This window comes from Ictalurus furcatus, chromosome 18 (genome assembly GCF_023375685.1).
Source record: "Ictalurus furcatus strain D&B chromosome 18, Billie_1.0, whole genome shotgun sequence".
In the NCBI taxonomy this organism is placed as follows: domain Eukaryota; kingdom Metazoa; phylum Chordata; class Actinopteri; order Siluriformes; family Ictaluridae; genus Ictalurus; species Ictalurus furcatus.
In genome coordinates, this window is record NC_071272.1 from 8,342,467 (window position 1) to 8,362,576 (window position 20,110).

At 41.8% G+C, this 20,110-nt stretch overlaps 1 protein-coding gene across 7 annotated transcripts in view; it reads left to right on the plus strand.

Moving 5' to 3' along the window:
- Positions 1 to 20,110, plus strand: part of nedd4l (NEDD4 like E3 ubiquitin protein ligase) — a 64,706-nt gene that overhangs the window by 24,222 nt on the left and 20,374 nt on the right. For 3 of the 7 annotated variants that reach the window (XM_053648121.1, XM_053648117.1, XM_053648120.1), the window contains 8 exons: positions 4,777 to 4,827; positions 5,207 to 5,257; positions 9,995 to 10,056; positions 11,991 to 12,093; positions 12,391 to 12,551; positions 13,379 to 13,514; positions 13,671 to 13,865; positions 14,813 to 14,890. In XM_053648121.1, the coding sequence (XP_053504096.1) occupies positions 4,777 to 4,827; positions 5,207 to 5,257; positions 9,995 to 10,056; positions 11,991 to 12,093; positions 12,391 to 12,551; positions 13,379 to 13,514; positions 13,671 to 13,865; positions 14,813 to 14,890 (837 nt within the window). The remainder of the gene's footprint in view (positions 1 to 4,776; positions 4,828 to 5,206; positions 5,258 to 9,994; positions 10,057 to 11,990; positions 12,094 to 12,390; positions 12,552 to 13,378; positions 13,515 to 13,670; positions 13,866 to 14,812; positions 14,891 to 20,110) is intronic. The other 4 variants (XM_053648123.1, XM_053648119.1, XM_053648118.1 and 1 more) reach the window with 3 other exon arrangements.

Sequence of the window (20,110 nt, forward strand, 5' to 3'; positions counted from 1 at the left end):
TTTGTATGAAAACGGTTACGCCAACCTCAAATATTAAAACTAAATCTCGGCTCCAAACCCGTTGGTTTCTTTAATGACTGTGATGGATTTCTAATGTGCTTCTCACTGACCTTTTGTGTTTTACTTAAGAGTTAAGAGTATTTTGCTTTGTAAATGACATTTTTAGTCGCTCGGTGTCGCAACCTCGCTGTATGTTTCATGATCATAAGAAAGTGTTGTTTTCATATGAGGAGAAAAAGAGGTTACTGGAAGCGAGGTATCTGGGAATTCCCACGTTGTTTGCGTCAGCTGAATCAAATGTCCATAACGATCCTATTTCCTCCGCTGGGATCTCATGGACTACAGGTGTGTTCTTACTTATTATCTTAAAGGGTTAAAGGTCAGAGTGAAGTCTTCATGGAGTAAAGCGCTCTGTTTCGTGCTCTTATAGGAAAATAATCGTTGACGGAGTGGTGTCACGAAGCAAAGTTCCTGTTGTCACTTATTCACCGATTACAGGTGTTTTGTAATGCGTTTATGCGGAGCGTCCGCCGACCAAGTCCAAGTGAATGAGCTGTTACCATAGAAACGACATTAATATAAACCCGGTGATTTGCAGCTAGAAATGAATCAGCAGCTTTCGACTAATCCGAATCGAGAGTCGGACAGTGCTGTGGTATCTTCTCTGGCTTCTTAATGAGTCTTTATTGGTCACGTATACAGTAGAGCACAGTGAAATTCTTTTCTTCGCCTGTCAGGAAGCTGGGGTCAGAGCGCAGGGTCAGCCATGATACAGCACCCCTGGAGCAGAGAGGGCCCCTGGAGCACTGTTGGGCCTTGCTCAAGGGCCCAACAGTGACAGCTTGGCAGTGCTGGGGCTTGAACCCCCGACCTTCCAATCAGTGACCCAGATCCTTAACCGCTAAGCCACCACTTCTTCTACCTGAAAACTGCTACGCTTTAGGAACTTCCCTGACATTCTGCCAAGACTCTCAGGTGTCCTCGGTGATCGAACGCTTCCAGACGCGGTAGGGGAAGGAAGGTATCGGGGGAAATACGGTGCCCTCCGAAAGTATCGGAACAGCAAGGTCAGTTCTGTTTTTTTTTCCCCCCTGCTATACGTTGAAAACATTTGGGTTTGAGATCAAAAAGTGACTGAGACGATAGGTCATAATTTCAGCTTTCGTTTCCTGATATTTACGTCTAGACGTGTTGAACAACTTAAAACATGGCACCTTTGGTAGCAGACCTCCCAATTTATAGGTGAGCAAAAGTATAGGAACAGAGAAAGTAATTTAAAGTGAATAACGCTTAATATTTGGTTGCATATCCCTTGCTTGCAGTAACTACATCAAGTCTAAGACTCATCGATAGATTGTTCCTGTAGACTTCTGAATTGATTCTGCTGCTACCATCATGAGTTCCATTATCAATAATGATTAGTGAGAATGTTCCAGAAGCAGCCATGACGCTACCTCCACCATGTTTCACAGATGAGCTTGTATGGTTTGGATCATGAGCAGATCCTTTCTTTCTCCACACTTTGGCCTTTCCGTCACTTTGGTAGAGGTTCATCTTGGTTCCAGAAATTTCGTGGATCATCTCTGTATTTTTTTGCGAATTCCGGTCTGGTTTCCCGATTCTTGCTGCCAATGAGTGGTTTGCATCTTGTGGTACAGGCTCTATATTTCTGCTCTTGAATTCTTCTTTGAACGATGGCTTGTGATACCTTCACCCCTGCCCTGTGGAGGTTGTTGATGTCATTGACCGTTAGTGTTTTTGTTTTTCTTCACAGCTCTCACAGTGTTCAGTCATCAGCTGCTGTTTTTTCCTTGGCTGACCCGTTCCACGTCTTGTCGCTCAGTACACCAGTGGTTTCCTTCTTTTTCAGGACATTTCAAATTGCTGTATGGGCTATACGCAATGCCTCTGATAGATTTTCCCTCTTTTCTCAGCTTCAAAATGGCTCGCTTTTCTCCCATAGACAGCTCTCTGATCTTCATGTTGTTTTATCCTTTTTAACAACAAATGCAGTCTTCACAGGTGAAACCCAGGGTTCAGACCAAGAGTAGACATTCAGAACTATTAAATCTTTATACTATCAATTTTACAGGTCACACCTGGGCAAGAAGAAACACCTGTCAGTCACATGTTCCAGTAATGGGTGGGTGCAAACAAATGGTGCCACGTTCTAAGTTGTTTAACACGTCTAGATGTAAATACGAGGAAAGAAAAGCTGAAATACTGATCTATCACCTCATATATGTTTTTTGATCTCAAACTCGAACAAAAACAAATTAATTGGCCCTGCTGTTCCAATCATTTCAGAGGGGACTGTAAGATTTTGTATGTACAAATGATGACTACTACTACTACTACTACTACTACGATGATGACGGTTCGCTCCTGCAGCTGCTGCTCAGAAAATAACCTCATTTGTTTCTTAGCTATATTTGTCATATTTTTAAAAATTTTACTAGACTAATTTTATTTTCTAGCATCTCTGGAAATGAGTTTTATTTAGCCTTGATGGTACATGCTAAATTTACTGTTTTGCACTTCTAGCTGAGTTTGCATTTCAAAACGTTTGATTATTTCTGTGTTTACGAATGGAATCGGTCATCTGACCGGAATTTAACCCACTTTGTAGGTTTGTGAAGGATTTTAAAAAAATAAATAAATAAAAAATTTTTACATGTAAAGAAAGTTTGGTGTTTGTGCTCTTGTCCAATATGACTGGTTCGGAAGCAGAGGTCAATTCTGTAGGAAATCATTTCCAAAACCTTAATTATCCTCCTTAGCTCTAGAGGCTTTCCTTCTTACTTCCTGTTGTGCAGTAATTAGTATGGCGATAAGAATCTGTGGAAAGCCCCCTAAGAAGGAATGAAGGAGTTTCCCCATTGGTGTCGTATGATTTGCTGGCATTTTTTGGATCTCTGAGGTTTTGTGTACACTATACGTGACCAGTGAATCATCAGCTTTACTCTATCGGTTGCTGAAACTGAAGGAAAATGTTGTGGATGATCTGTGTTATCTCCGCACTTGGTGACTCACACTCTCTCCTTCTTTCTATCTCTCTCAGCGGAGACTGTAGGCCGTTCTTTAGAGCCGTACAGAGTCTCTGTGTTCTCGTTAACACACTGGACTTTGGTTTAAATGTCAAACGAGCTGGAAAAACAAAGTGCAGAACGTGGGCTGAACGTCGCAGATTTTCTGACAAAACTCAACCAGATCAAAGTTCACTAGAGAGAAAATAAAACAGCTTGAGTGTTGATGCTGAGCAGCTCGCTGCGTCATATCTTCATTTCCAAACGCTTCAAACAAATCAGTGTTTTGTCAAGAATTTCAGTCTAATTTCCATAATGTTCTTACATCTCGGACCGGGCCATGTTGTACAGATGTGATGACTGAACCTGAAACGGTTTGCGGGGGGGTCGACTGAGACGTCTTCGGTATCTGAAGTTTCTGAAGCTTCATTAATTTGACTCTGAAGCTGCAAGTAGCTAACGAGCAATGAAAGTAAAACCGAGCATTTGAGAACGACTCAAGTGAAAAACAACAACTGATTGTAATTTGGCTCGTAATTCTCTCGACGAGGCTTCGGTACGTGTTTGAGAGGAAAGGACACAAAACTTCTGATTTTGCACTGTTTGATTTTTTGCCTGACAAACATCGCACACCTTAAATTATATTATGGTAATTATTCGGACGCGAGTCGAGATCCGTGGTCTTAGAACTCACAATGCCAGTTTCGTTTCGCTGCGAACAAAGATGGATGAAGGGCGCGAGCACATGTAAAAATCAGCCAACAGGAGGACGCCAAACTCACGGGATGGCTACTGATATGATGGTGGCGATGGCGAAACATAAACGAAGACGAAATGTTAAGCGTAAACGCTAATGGGTAGAAAAAATCCCGTTATTAGAGGTGGACCGGTTGGGCGGCTAAATCTAACCTTTGCCGATAACCGATTAATCAACCCATAGTGTTTAATATTGATACTGAATGAAAGTATAATACTCGGAGTGTAACTTTATTACAAAAATAAACAGTACTGACTGTACCATGAAAATTTACTGTACTTTTAAAAAAATGAAATACATATATAACTATTAATATATTTTAGCTATTAATAATTATTAAAGTAAATAAATAACATGCATCCAAACTGAACCAAAAAAGTAGCGCTCCGAATAACAAATTAAGAGTCGTCCAAAATCAATTAAAAACACTTCAAATAACATGACAAAATTGGTCAGCGATGGGTTTTTATTTCGCCTCTAGAGGCCATTCTTGTACCGTATAACGACAGCAGACGCTTCTCAGCTGCTCCGCAACCGAGAAACACTATCCCTGTGGAATTTTTCACGATCAGCAAAACCGATCAATCGGATCGACCTCTACTCATCAGTATCTCAAGCTCACCTTGAACGTTTGCATTTATGCGAGCCGGGTTTCCACACGAGCCGACGGCCAGATGATCGATGACTTAAGCAGTGTTATACATAGCGATTTACTTTAATCGCAGATCTATCGTTTATGGATCTTCATTGTATAATCCGACACTGAGAGCACGCGCTATCATCCAGTCTGTTTATAGAATTTTATTAGGATCTCGTACGGTGTGACGAGGAATAATCTAAAAAAAGGACTTTTACGTAGCTGAACAAATTTTATTCGAAAACCCCTGGTATAAACAGGGTGAAAACCGCGATGCTCGAGTGTGTGTGTGTGTGTGTGGTGGTGGTGTTGTTGGTGGTGTTGTTGTTGTTTCAACCAGTTTATTCCACATGCAGGCTCACTCTGGTCTCGATCGACACAGGAATGGGCTTTTACACTTCGGACAGGTAAATGAGCCTATGAGCAGAGTTAGCGTAACTGGACACGCAGCATAGATTAGTTTCACTGTGTGGCTTTCAGGGTGCGAGGCGAGGCTTCACGCGGTGACTGACACACGACCCCTGACCCACTGAACCTTTGACCTTTTCCCTTCTACATCCTCGTCTCTTCCTCACTGGAGTAATCGTAAACTGGGTGTCTCTCTCTCTCTCTCTCCCTTGCTCACTTACTCTCCCCTTTCTTCTTTCTTTTCCTCCATTCTTCAGATCGTAGCCAGTTTTTCTCTCGGGGTCGCGTGTATGTGTGTGTGTGTGTGTGTGTGAGTGTGTGTGTCATGAGTCCCTCAAAATTCAAGCGCTAATTCTGTTTTTCCTCTGATTCACACAGACTCGAGATGACTTCCTGGGACAGGTGGATGTGCCTCTGAATTACTTGCCGGTAAGTTCTTTGTATAAGAGTGTTTGTGTGTGTGTGTTTTACTTGGAATGCCCTCACGGACGACTTTCCTGAAAACATGAACCTCCGAAGCCCCTCTCCCTGTAGGGAGTGGAAACAGGGGGTTGCGTTTGAAATGTAAACATGTGGGCCAGTTAAGGAGGGTGTCCCTCTTCAGCTAACGACGGAAAAATACCACTAAACTGAACAACAAGCCATAGTAAACACATACACACACACACACACACACACACACAGAGCTTTAGTCAAGCTAGGCAAAACAAGGCCTTTTCATTGTGATTTTGTCATCAAAGGTTTTTTAGTATACAGTATAAACTAGGGATGTCAGGATACCAAAAATCTAGTAGTTGGTACCAATACCACCAAAAGTACACGATACTCGATACCAAAGTCGATACCACAGTGTGGTATAAGAATAAAATAAAATAAAAAAAATTTTAAAACTCTCCTGGATGACATCCTCCTCTGGCTGATACTGGCAAAGAGAGAGAGAGAGAGAGGGAGAGGGGGCGGGGTATTTTAGTTATCAAACACTGTCTGACAATGAGTCTCCGGAGGTGCACTCCTAAACGTGTGCATGCACACACCCACACACACCTTATACTCTGAATGCAAGCATTAGTTTAAATTCACTGATATGGTGGCAGGCCAAAACGATTTATTAAAAGCATGAACATGTGAATAATTATTAGTGACATTATTCTACATTTAGCTGACAGGACACGGGCTGAATGGCGATGCATGCTGGCCCATTAGGAGGTAGTTTATAACACTGCAATGCGTTAGCGTCGTTAACAAATAACTGGCTATCGCTAACATTACATGGAGCATAACGTTCGCTGGTTTCACGGCAACGATGCCAGCTGCCTCAAACAAATATAATATAGGGACCGTCTTTCAGGTGCTTCGCCAAATTCCAGGTGTTTCCTTGCTTTGTTTGAAATGAACAATAGCATCAGTTGCGCACCGGAAACCGATACTAGCTTTCCTCTCAACGAGTCGGGGCGGAGCTAAACGTGTTAAGCTAAGCTAAACTTCTGTAGTTTTTCCCGTGTGCTTGTAGGCGTTCCTCTTCTTCTTCACGTCTTGTGGACCGACTAAAACACTTGCGCGTATTTGCTGCCCCCTTCAGCTCCGGAAGAATCGCAACCTCGGTACTTCGGTACTTTCGTTACAAATGGTGCTAACGCTACTGCAGAAAAAGAAGTAATGTCACGTTTTAAGAATGTTGGTACTGAAGTATCGGTTCTCGTGACATCCCTAGTATAAACACAACAGTTTCCAGTTTAGTAGGTAGTAAAAAATTTTTGAGGCACTGATACAGGAATTCCGGACCAATCCCTATATCCGATGTTTGCCATGTACATGTGTCACTGCACATAAATATGTATTTTTATGAATTGTGATTTAAAAAAATTGAAAACATACAAATTTATAACAAAGTTAAAACTCTGCCAAAAACCTCAGTTGGTATTTTGATCATCAGTCTGTTGCTGAATTATTATTATATATTTTTTGTAAGTTATTGTTTTATTTGATCATCTGATCATTTTGTACACTGCTAATACGGACACTTGTGTGCGATCATGACAATGCTATAACGTTTACATTTAAGCAAAGCTCCAGGTGAATGCAAAACTGTAAATAGTTCTAGAAATCTTTGGTGTTATAGACGGGAACTAAGGTCCGATCGGTTATATTGGTATCGGGGGTGGGAACTGGGGTCCACTTAGTTGTAGGGGCATTGAGGGGGCTGGAACTGATGTCTGATCGGTTATTGGGAGGTAGGAACTGCAGGATCTCTGATTTGATTGGTTGCAGTGGTATTAGTGGGGGTAGGAACTGAGATCTGATTGTTTACAGTGGTACTGTTGGGTCAGGACGTGTGATCTGATTGGTTGCAGTGGTATTACTGGGGGGCAGGATCTGAGATCTAATTGGTTGCAGTGGTATTATTTGGGGCAGGATCTGATTGGTTGCAGTGGTATTATTGGGGGCAGGATCTGTGATCTGATTGGTTGTAGTGGTATTATTGGGGCAGGAACTGAGATCTGATTGGTTACAGTGGTATCCCTATTTAGATGAACCTGGGCAACAAAAAAAAAAAGTCAGCCTCAATTCAAAGCAAACCCCGCTGTTCCTTTCTTACACACTACATACAGAGAGAGAGAGAGAATTTTTGCTGTTTTGTAGTTAAAAGTAAAACACATTACAGGATGTTTGTGTTAAGCGAGCATTGTGACTAAAGTTATCAAATCCAAAGCTATGAAACAGAATCTCTGTGTCTGTCATCACTCATTACACAACGTCTTCAGTGGTAGCGGGTGCACCTGTGGGCTTTCAGCTAAATCCCAGACAAACGCCATGTATAATTACAAGCTGAAGCGTGTTCTGCACACTCACTCTTTCACGTCACCTGACTTACTCACTTCCTCTCATTTACGACCAGCTTATGATCTCAGGACCCTCTTCAACCTTGTGCTAGAAGTCTGGGTGTATATTAGCGCTAATCCCACACTTCCTACATGTTATTTAATCCCTAAACCATGTAAAGCTAGTTCAGAGAGGGTTTAGCAAGGGTCAAGGGTTTTGAACTGGACTCGTATTAGTTCTGGGTTTATCCAGAGTGTCTGTGGGTCTTTTAAAAATTCTTAAAATGTCTGAACGTAACACAAATATAGTTCTATAAATGAGAGATGTTAATTTTTTTTAAGCTGTTTTTGAATCTTTTGTTACGCTATTGAATTTGTTTTGAAATATTTCATATCAGGTTTAACGCACTGGATATGCGTATATGAATATGGGGGTTAGTCACATGAGGCAGGGGCGCATGCTAACCTAAGGCTAACAATATCTACCTGCTGTCGAACTAGCATGCACAGAGGTGCATCAAACTCGGAGGCGGGGGAACTGTGTAGACGTCCTTTTAACTAGCCCGTGGTATCGTGTTGACCTTGTAGTACAGCTACACCTGGAGTCATCCTGCACCCGAATTAGTCCAGGAGCCAAATTACAGCTAGTCATAGGCTAGGCTAATAAAGCTAGTCCTGGAGTAATACTGGACCAGCATTAACGCTAGTCCTGCACTAATACTGGACCAGCATTAACGCTAGTCCTGCACTAATACTGGACCAGCATTAACGCTAGTCCTGCACTAATATTGGACCAGCATTAACGCTAGTCCTGCACTAATACTGGACCAGCATTAACGCTAGTCCTGCACTAATACTGGACCAGCATTAACGCTAGTCCTGCACTAATATTGGACCAGCATTAACGCTAGTCCTGGACTAATACTGGACCAGCATTAACGCTAGTCCTGGACCTTTTTATTAAAGCTGATCTGATGCGTATTAAAGCTAGTCCTGGACTAATTCTGGTCAAATTGTTATTAGTTGGTCCTAAGCCCATGCTTTAAAAAAGGGGCTGGACTTGTGCATGATTTATGTTGAAATTAATCTTAGACCACCGTAAAATGGAATCCTGGACCTGTGCTGGCTTAGTATATATTAAAGCAAATTCTAGACATACATTTAATTGATATTAAAGCTAATCCTGAGCCTGTGTTTAAAACTGATCCTGTTTCTATATTAAAGCTAGGAAAGTTCATCCTGAACTAATCCTGGATCTATATTAAAGCTAGCACTAGCCCTAAATTAAAGCTAATCTTGTGTAAATATATTTTTTAACTAGAAACTCTCGTCTGATCTCCTGGACCGATGCTAAAGCTGATCCTGGATCCTTAGTATAACTAATCTTAGTATTGTATTAAAGCTAATTTAAAAAAATAGTCCTGGTTCTTTGCTAAAGCTAGTCTTCGACTAATTCAGAACTGATATTAAAGCTAACCTGTACTCGTGTTCATGAGGCTGGACTGCTGATGCTCTTCAGTGTCACGTCTATAGCAGACACACTTCTTTTGGGGTGTTTTTGGTGTGTTTCCTAATCGTTTGTGTACTGGATATGGATAGTTCTACACAGATGACATCCTTACCACAGAAAGATAAAGATAAAAAGTGGAAGAAACCGTTGAAATTGGCCACTTATGTCCCAGACTGGTCTGATAGGATCTTTTAAGGAAATACCGGGATTTATCTCGCGGATGTGAGTGGCACTTCAGACACGTAGCTGCTTCCTAGAATGGTGCTGGTTTTTTGTTGTTGTTTTTTTCCTCCCCAAGCTGTCCACACCTCACGTTTAATCTGATTGCTATCTAACATCCTCTGCCAGGTGCTGGGTGCACCAAGTCTCGGAAAATCCAGCTTTAAATGAGTAAATAAAGAGGAACAGATGATATAATGAGCTGATCACCTCGAAGCAGTTATACTGCTAAAGCTGATGGGTTTCTCAGAGCTTCCTGTAGATGCAGTTTCCAGTCTCAGATTCTGAAATCCTTCTTTTTTTTTTTTTTTTTGGTTAAATTTTCCTTGTTTATGTACATTCTTGGTCTCCGGCAGATTTGCTGATGCCGTTGATTCTTGTGGAGCCACTAATAACAGCTGCTGTTCTGTAGAGCTACAACCTGTGGCCTGCATGGAATATGTAACAGGAGATGTTGATTACGTAAGCAGGACTCTGGAAGTTCGCCATGGTGTTCAGCCTCTAACTGCTTTCCCTGACTCACTCACCAACGCTCAGATGTTCACAGCTTTGCAGTGTGATAGAGCTGAGGCTCTTGCTTTCTTTATTTACTTTGAGTCTGTTTTGGTTTGTTCGCAGACAGAGGATCCGGCGATGGAGCGGCCATACACATTTAAAGACTTCCTCCTCAGGCCAAGAAGGTCAGTGTTTTCTGTTTTGTTTTGTTTGTTTTGGTTTTTTTGGATTTTGTTTACCCCAAAATATGGTCAATCAACCAAAATGTCTGGATTGTATCCACAAACAAGTAGCTAATAAGTGATGGAAGCATATAGCCTCCGGTTTATACCGATCAGCCATAACATTAAAGCCACTGACAGGTGAAGTGAATAACATTGATTATCTCGTTACAGTGGCACCTGTAAAGGGGTGGGATATATTTATTAGGCAGCAGGTGAACAGTCAGTTCTCGAAGTTCTCGATGTGGAAGCAGGAATGGCCAAGTGTAAGGATCTGAGTGACTTTGGCAAGGACCAAATTGTGACGTCTAGAAGACTGGGTCAGAGCATCTCCAAAACAGGACTTGTGGGGTGTTCCCAGTATGCAGCGGTTAGTACCTAGCAAAAGTGGTCCAAGGAAGGAGAACCGGTGACCCGGCGACAGGGTCATGGGCGCTCAAGACTCATTGATGTGCATGGGGAGCGAATGCTAGCTTGTCCAGTCCGATCCCACAGAAGATCTGCTGTAACACAAACTGCTGAAAAAGGAGTCAGAATACACAGCATCACAGCTTGCTGCGTATGGAGCTGCGTAACTGTAGACCGGTCAGAGTGCCCATGCTGACTCCCTGTACACCACTGAAACCTCCTACAATGGGAACATGAGCATCAGAACTGGACCATGGAGCAATGGAAGATGGTGGTCTGATCTGATGAGTCATGTTTTCTTTTACATCATGTGGACAGGCACGTGCGTCGCTTACTTGGGGAAGAGATGGCAACAGGATGCACTATGTGAAGATGTAGTGTGATGTTCTGGGTAATGTTCTGCTGGGAAACCCTGGATCCTGAGGTTAATGTGGATGTTACTTTGAGACGTACCACCTACCTAAACAGTGCTGCAGACCGAGTACACCCCTTCATGGTAACGGTATTCCCTAATAGCAGTGGCCTCTTTCAGCAGGATAATGCTCGCTGACACACTGCAGAAACTGTTCAGGAACGGTTTGAGGAACATGACAAAGAGTTCAAGGTGTTGACTCGGCCTCCGAATTCCCCAGATCTCAATCCGATCGAGCGTCTGTGGGACAAACAAGTCCGATCCACGGAGGTCCCACCTCACAACTTACAGGACTTAAAGGATCTGCTGCTAACGTCTTGGTGCCAGATACCACAGCACACCTTTAGAGGTCTTGTGGACTCCATGCCTCGATGACTCAGAGCTGTTTTGGAGGCACAATATTAGACAAGTGGTTTTCATGTTACAGCTGATTGGTGTGTGTTGTCTATAAACATAGACAGAAGAAAGCTACAAACGGTTGTAGTGCAGAATCTTTAAGTTAAAACTGGCAGCTGTAAGTTTGTTGGCCACACTAGTAACACTTAAACCCTAGCACAACTTTTCAACCACTTTTGTGCAACCAAACTATTCATTTAAAGTGCCTGGGCCCCTAAAATAACTATAAATTTAGGAACATTAAAAAAAAAATTTGTTGTTGTGTACTTTTTAAATAACTCCTAAAATGTTCTGCGTACAGTACATCCCCAGATTATTTGAATGATTGTTTTCTTGTTACAGTCTGGATAGGATCTGGATTGGTTGCTAATATTTGTGTGTGTATATTTTAAAGGTGCAGTTTGTAGTTTGTGTTGTTTCTGGATCTGTAATAAATATATAGTTTGAAAGACCTCTTAAAAAATAGTTGGTTATGAGTTTAAAATATGATGGATCTCATTAGTTTCATCATTTCAGGCTTCTGTTTTTTTTTTTCTGGCCCTAAAATTAGCTATTCCCTGCACTGGTTGCTGCTTTAATACTTTTTACATTCTGTCACTGATTGTCAGTGTATTTTTCGTGCTTGCTTGTGTGTGTGTGTGTGTGTGCATGTGTGTGTGCGTTCGTTCGTTCGTTCGTTCAGTCATAAGTCAAGGGTGAAAGGTTATCTGAGGCTGAAGATGGCATACCTGCCGAAGAACGGTGCTCAGGAGGAGGAGAGCGGCGAGATGAGGGAGGAGGCTGAGGTGAGCGCGCTCTCTCTCTCTCTCTCTCTCTCTCTCTCTCTCTCTTTCTACGTCTGTCTCTGTCTCTCTAACTCTCTGGATCTTTCACCTTCTCACTCTCTGGTCTCACTTAATGTCTCTCCCCATCTGTCTATCTCTTTGTCTTCATCTCTCTCTCTCTCTCTCTCTCTCTCTCTCTCTCTCTCTCTCTCTCTCCATGTCTCCCTTTCTCCCACTGTCTCTCATTATCTCTTCGTCTGTCTGTATTGATCTCTGTCTCTTTGTCTCTCTCTCTCTCTCTCTCTCTCTCTCTCTCAGGGTTGGGAGGTGGACTCGGTAGATCACGGCGGTTCTCGTCATTCTCAGCAGGTCCTTCCTCCATTGCCGGCAGGTTGGGAAGAGAAAGTGGATAATCTCGGCCGGACGTATTACGTTAATCACAACAACCGAACCACGCAGTGGAAAAGACCCAGCACAGTGTATGCTCACACAAACACACACACACGCACACTTAACGTACGTCACTCAAGTCTCTATCCTATCTTCAGTTTACTACTGGTTGCCATGGTTTCACGGGTACCATCACAACGACCGGTTCTGTAGACATGGAACCAGTAACACAGATTATGTGTCTTAGGTGGGAAACAATAAGTAAGTTCACCTCCGTCTCTCACCTATCAGTAATCGCCATGTCACTTCGCTCCTTATTTGCATAAATTTGTACTTGCCCCGCCCACTTTGCGTTGCCGAACAGTTTCGCTCATCTCTCTCTCGGGCGCTCTGTCAAATTCACACTAACAGATAACGCGTCACCTACGGAACTGACTGAAAGTTTTGGCACCCCTTTTGTCCTGATGCCCTGATGTCTGTGGCATTGTCGAGGATCCAGAATCTTACACAGTTGCGCTACTCAGGATCTCTTCCTTGTGTCGGAGACAGGTTTTACAGTACTTTCATTTCTGAAAGCGTTCAAGTGCAATTGAGTAGAACCTGGGTGCGTTCTCCCCCTCGGTGTGGTTCTTTAGGAGGTTCTGAGTGAAGTGCTGTTGATTTGCTTCTGAGTCAACTCTCTTGAGCAAGGGATTCGTCTCCGAGTCGACTCACTGCAGGAAGTGAATCAAAAATGCTGTGTTTTGGCTTGCAGTGTTTTTTTCTGTAAATATGAATGAAGTGAGTGAAAATCTGAGAAAAGATCCGTGTTTTTGTTTGAGTTAATAGTAATAATAATAATAATAAATCCTGCTGACTAGCATTGTGGAAGAGGTGTGATGTCATTTCCTGCTTGTTGTGTCTCTCTGTCTGGCAGTGACATGGTATCTGAGACGGAAAGCGATAATCACCTGCATCAGATCAACCAGGAAGCGCACCGAGTGTTTCGCTCCAGACGTCATATCAGCGAGGACCTGGAGAACGAACACCTCGACCCCCGAGAGCTTGATGATGTGAGATTGACACCCTTGTTTGTCCCTTGTTTATAAATATTTTTTTATAAAAGCAGTGTACTCTATGTTCTTGATTGATCTTGATATTTTACAGTTCTCCTGATTAACAAAAAAAAAAAAAACATTCCTTTTTGTTATTGGGTAATTTTTAATTAGCCCCTCCCCTCCCAGTCCTGGGACCCTATCACAGAAGAGGATTTCTCAGGGATGAGTGAGGCTGTGGCTGGCCCCGCCCCCTCTGCCACACCCATTCATCAGTTCAGCACTCCAGAGTTTTCAGAGGAGATCACCATGAGACTGTCACTCACGCCTAACACCAACGGAGAAATGGGCGGAGCGAACAACACCGGGGTGAGAGAAGGAAGGATGGATGGATGGATGGATGGATGGGGGGAATCTGTAGATAGATAGAGGTATGATAGATGGATGAGGGGAGATAGATGATAGATGGATGAGGGAGAGGTGCATATGCGAGGGATATATGGATGGATTTAGATGGAACAGCAGAGTCCAGTCGAACTTACAGGGTGCCATTACTTTTAACACTGACCTGCTGAATTGTTATTCTCAGTTGTGATTGAGTAGAAATGAAAGTTACAGTTTAAAAATCTATATTTTACCGATTAATCTATCCTGATTTTTGCTAAATTATATTTCAATTTTAATAATTTTAATATTACGAGTATTTTGTGCAATGATTTAGCAGTTGTTTAGTTTTTCTATTCCTTTACTGTTAAATATATTTAATTAATTAAAATTTTTTACCTTTTTTTCAAGAACATATTTCACAGAAATATTTGTATAAAACGTCATGTACGTTAGGATAATTTTATAATTATATAACAATATTATAATTATAATTACTCATCAGTTATTATTAATAATTAGGGCAGCGAAAGCCGATGACGTGGAGAAACGTAGCTTCATTTTTTCATCCCGATTTTGTGGTTGTTAGTGAATTTAACGATTAAACCGTGGCGTATGAGTTAAGTAGAGTGTTTACATGGGTTACATCTGCTTTTCTTTTTTTAATTATGGCTAATCCGACTGCAGGCTCATGAACACTACTGATGAGGAGGGAGGGATAGATAGAGCGATGAAGTGATTGACTGGTAAAATTGATGGGATTGATGGATGGACTGATTGATTTGGTGATTTGGACGGCTGGATATATGAAGAGATGTGTGGATGAATAGAGGAATGGACAGATGGATGGAGAAAGGGATGTTCATTAGAGAGGTTGAGGGAATGGTGTAATGGTCGGAGGGTATGGGTTGATCTTTCTCTCTCTCTCTCAGTCTCTCCTGTCATCCAGGTTGCGTTCCTCCAGTATGACTGATGGAGTGAGTGATCAGGCTCAGACTCCCTCGCCTATGGTACGTCTCTTTCCTTCATTACGCCTCATTTCTTTCTTCCACTCCTCTCTGCATGGGGCAATTCGTTTACTTACCCACCTGCTCCCCCCCCCTCTCCCCCCCTCTCTCTCTCCCTCCCTCTTTCTCTCTCCGTCCCTCTCTCTCTTTTGTGTTTATTTATATATTTTATGCTGCTAAACCTGAAGCACATGCTCTGTGTCACTTTTCCAGTTCTTCCTCATGACAAGTGGCTTTAATCACACACACACAGAGAGAGAGAGAGAGAGAGAGAGAGAGAGAGAGTATGTGTGGGTGCTCTTCAATTTATGTTGTTATTGTTAGGAGAAACCGTTTATTCTGGTATTTGTGTAACTACCTCCCGCCTCTCTGTGAAGTGATTCTCTCCCTCGAGGCCTGATCAGAAGAATGTAGGATATCATGTCCGTACAACTGGATGAGGCATGTTTGTGTGTCATCATTACTTTTGGAAATACTGCTATTAAACCCTGAAACTAAGGTTTTAAAATGCTCCTGAAATCACCAATACAATGATTGATATATACACACACACACACACAAAGTTTTCTTCTTTTGAATTTTATAGTTTGTCACTTCTTTGAAAATTCTTTTTGCTGACTTATCGTGTACTAATCTTGTGTTCATTCCTATGAAATGCTCTGTGGAGTGTATATACTGTATGCCCCATGCCCAGGGGGTGGGTCTTGCTCTACAGTAGCAGTTTGTTTGCCGTGAACATGCTTCATCGCTGTTATTGGCCGTACACCTACACACACACACACACACACACACAAACACACACACGCTATTCCCCTTTCCAGCTGAGAATAAATGGATGTTTGGGGTTTTTTTGTTTGTTTTTTGGAAGTGGGCGGAGACCGAGAGCACCCGTAACGGCTGCAGTTTTTGGGTTTGCACGTTTCGGCCTAGCGAACGTATCGAAGCTCTCTGATTGGTTGAGCTAGTCGGTGCTGGAGAGCAGAAACCAAAGCGAGCAAAGTAAACAGAGAGCTCTACCTTCTTCTTCTGAGTTTTCTTTTTTTTGTAGTATGATAAAATTGTCAAGATGACTTTTAAAATCTAGGCGGAATGATAAAGTAAAACTACGTAATGCTGCACATCATAGCAAGCCTTCATCGTAGGCTTTCATCGTAGCAGGCCTTCATTTACAATTTTTTAATATTATGAATACAGAGCTGCTGGCCTGGAGATCAAGTGCCTGATCATAATTTGTGTCCGCCATTTGGCATTTTGTCTTTACATCCATCAGAAAACGAGTGTGTGTGTGTCGGTGATCAAACTGTTCGTTAGGAATGTTTGGTATCCAGTGAAAATGTATGGATATGTGTTACTGGTTTCTCATAAACATCATATATTAAAACCATATGTGGAAGTTATTAGACCCATCATGTGACCTTTTGCTATTTTTGTTGTTCTGGGAAGGTGTTTGTGTTGTTTAAGGACTGCTCTCATGGTTGTTTGAGTAGTTTCAGACATACAGATTCTGTTTCCACACTACGAGATGTCAGACCATCCGGCCTCCCGATTGACATCGTCTTTGTTTTCGTTTTCCCTTTCTCGCGACTGTTGGTGGAAACAGAATAGTTTCCGCTGCACGGAAGGGGGCGTGGCCAAGATAGTCGATCTGTGAATTATCTAGCTGGGAGGGTTTTTTTTTTTGGGTGAGTGTAGAAAGAGAAACACCTCTGAAGGTGGAGTGGAAGTGCTCGGGCTTGCCGGATGAGTCAGTCGGTGTGCTCGCAGTCTGGCATGTTTGAGGTTTGAGGTTGAGTGAGGATGTTTCTCTCACACAGTGGAGTTTTATGAATGTTTTGTGTGTTTGTGTTGGAATTCTGTCGTTTCGGATGTTGGGAGAAGCTCGCTGCGCTTTTCACAGCCTTGTCGTGGACACTAAATGTCTTCCTCAGGGTCAGAAGGTAAGACGGGCTTCACTTCAAGATCCTGGAGGTTCTGAAATCCTGAAACTAAAATAAAAATGTTTAACTGTTTAAAAAGTCAACATGTAGGGGGTCAGTACTTTCTTTTATTTATTTATTTATTTTTGTTTTAAACCAATTTAATTTGATTATTTTATTATTTATAACTTTTTAATGAATCGTATATATGAAGTCGGTGGGGTTGTGCCTGACCGAGCGACGGCTTTCATACGGGTTGGTGTCAGTGTCACGGTTAGGATAAGTACACAACCGTACAGGATCATCTGCGTCTCCGTGTGGACCAGGAGATGGACTGGAGATACCAAGAGACACGTCATGGCGTGGTTTTATTAGCTGCTAGTCGCTACCCTAGTACATGCAGATTCCCCGAGCTGAACGTGAGCAAACCTGTTCATGAAATCATCTCGCTGTAATGACGGGAACTGAAGCTCACGTTAACTCAGTAATAATCTAACATCTGATTGGCTATTGAACTGTAGTGTGAGGAACATCGTCTTCTTCTTCATAGTCCTCTTCTGCCTCTTTTCTTCTTCCTCTACCTCTTTCTCTCCTGTACCATTTCTTCTTCTTGTGGTCCTCCACATCCATTTCTTCTTCTTCTTCTTCTTCTTCTTCATTTTTTCTTTCTCTACTTCTTTCTCCTCTTCTCCATTTTATATTTTTTTCTTTTTTTCTTCTTCTTTCTTTCTGTTCCTCCTTCATCTTTCTGCTGTTCTTCCATTTCTGTTTATTCTTCCTCTTAATCTTCCACATTCATTACTTCTTCTTCTTTGTCTCCTCCTTCTTTCTTTCCTACTTCATCTTTCTCGTGTTTTTTTCTTCTTCTACTTCATCATCCTCTTCTGCCCCTTTCTCTTCCCCTCCATTTCTTCTTCTTTCTCATGTTCTTCCTTTTCCATTTATTCTTCCTCTTAATCTTCCACATTCATTTCTTCTTCTTCTTCATTTTTTCTTCCTCTACCTCTTTCTCTTCCTCTCCATTTTTTTCTTCTTTTTCTCCTTCTTCTCCTTCTTTCATTTCCTTCTTCATCTTTCTGTTGTTCTTCCATTTCCGTTTATTCTTCCGTTTAAGCTTTCACATCCATTTCTCCTTCTTCTTGTTTTTGACTTCCTCCTGCATTTCTCCTTCCTTTTCTTTTCCATTTCTCCTTCTCCCTCTTCTTCTCTTTCTTCTCTTTGCCTTTCTTTCTTTTTCTCCTCATGGTCCTGATACTGAAGGTCTAGGCTGATTATTTTTTTCTGTTTTGTGTTCTGTGGATTTTGTTTCGTCTCTGTGTGGTAGCTTTTTCCTGCGATTCATAAATCCAGAATATAGGAAAGAGATAGCATTTATATTTCCTATATTCTAAAATACTGAGTCGTAATACACTGTGTGGGTGTGTGTGTGTTTTTCGCATATTGTTGATTTTTTCGCGTTGATTATTTCGCAAATAAGGGTCCGTTGAAAAAAAAAAACAACAACACACAGCTGATGTTGGTGCTGTATTGCTGCAGAGACAGGAAGTGACATCATCTCCTGGCTTTAAACCAGTTCCTATGGAGTAAATTTGATTCATTAATTTTAGGGATGCACCGAATGTTCGGCAACTGAAATAAGTGAAAAGGCCGAATGAATTTGACCAAACAGTGACATGTTTGATGACGCGACCAAATAGCCTAGCAACCAGAGTGAGATGCGCGAATGTCACGACCTCGATGAGGGGGCGCGCGCATGCACGAGCTATGTGCTCTTCGGATGTTTACTGTGGACACGTGTGTTTTTTTTGTTTCTGTTCCGGAGTATTCTGTCACGTCGCGAGACGTAAGGAAGTAGAGTACGGAAGCAGGTAAAGACGTACTTATTTAAGGGCAAGCAGACAAATCCAAATCGTAATCCAAAAAACGTAGTCAAGACAGGCAAAGGGTCGGGCGATCGGCAAACAGGCATAAACGGGTCAAAGCAGGAATCAGAGTCGCGGTCACAGAAAACAGGGTCAAAACACAAAACAAGAAACATGAACTAGTACTATGGACTGGGAGTGGAAAAACCAGCGGGGACTAAATGAACTAATCTATAGTTTAAACTAACTAAATCTATCAAGAGACATAACATTAACAACGTGTCTAACTATACTATATCTACTATAATACTCTGCGAGATGTACAGGGACGCGAGCGGTATATATCCCCAATATAATCAGCCGTATAGAACCGAATAAAACCATTTTTTGCACTCTTGTCAATGCACTTTTTAATGCACTTTTTGTTGTCGGCTACAGAGTGTTCTATTCTTTCAGCAGTCAGTTATAGACCTAACATAGGCTATTCAAGGGGGGCTCAAAGATGACCACATCAGAATATTTTTATTTTACTCATTTATTTATTTAAAGTTATATTGTGCCTTGCTGGTAGACTAGGCCTGCTGGAATGAAAAAAAAATGTGAAAAAATGTGTTAATTAAATATTTTGAAATTGTAGTTTTTGTAATTGATTTTTTTTCTTTGAAAAGCTACACAAAATAGTAAAAAGCACATTTTGACTATTTATGCAACGGTGAAAAAAATGACAAAATAAATAGAAAAAACGCAAAAAACCGTGTCCGGCATTCAGCCAAGTTTTACATTATATTCGGCTTCGGCCAAGAATTTTCATTTCGGTGCATCCCTAATTAATTTAATGACCGCAGTAGAGACGGGTCAGCGTGTTCATCTCCCTCAGCGTTGAAATGAAAGAGTTAGTGTTATAACACACATGTTAACGATCCTGTCTCAACTGCCCTGCTTCTTCTGACTTCTCTCCTGAGACGCTCTAATCTAATCTAATCCATTGACTAATCCAGTCTAATCACTACACTCTGGCATTTATTCCTCTAAGTGTTTGCTTTTTCTTGATTCACCCGACTCTAAAATCCTCCACTGCTCTTTCATTCACTGTGACATCGCACTTAATATAAGTATCCACTGAGCCTTTAAATTCACACCAGAGATGAATATAATCTTCACCATCCCTTTAATTTCACTCCTGAGCGCACAGATTCACTCCCTACCCTGTTATATTGCATACACAGCCCCTTTAAATTCACTCTGATTCCTAAATCACTTCCACCATCTCTTTCAATTTAGGCCAGTGCCCAAAATTACAGACTCTGCCCCTTTAAATTCACCTCCAATTACCAAAAGTTCCCAAAAAATAACCTCTACCGTCCCTTTAAATCCACTCTGTTCCCAAAAAAAAAAAACCTCCACTGTCCCTTTAAATTCACTCCTGTACTCAAAATAACCTCCAC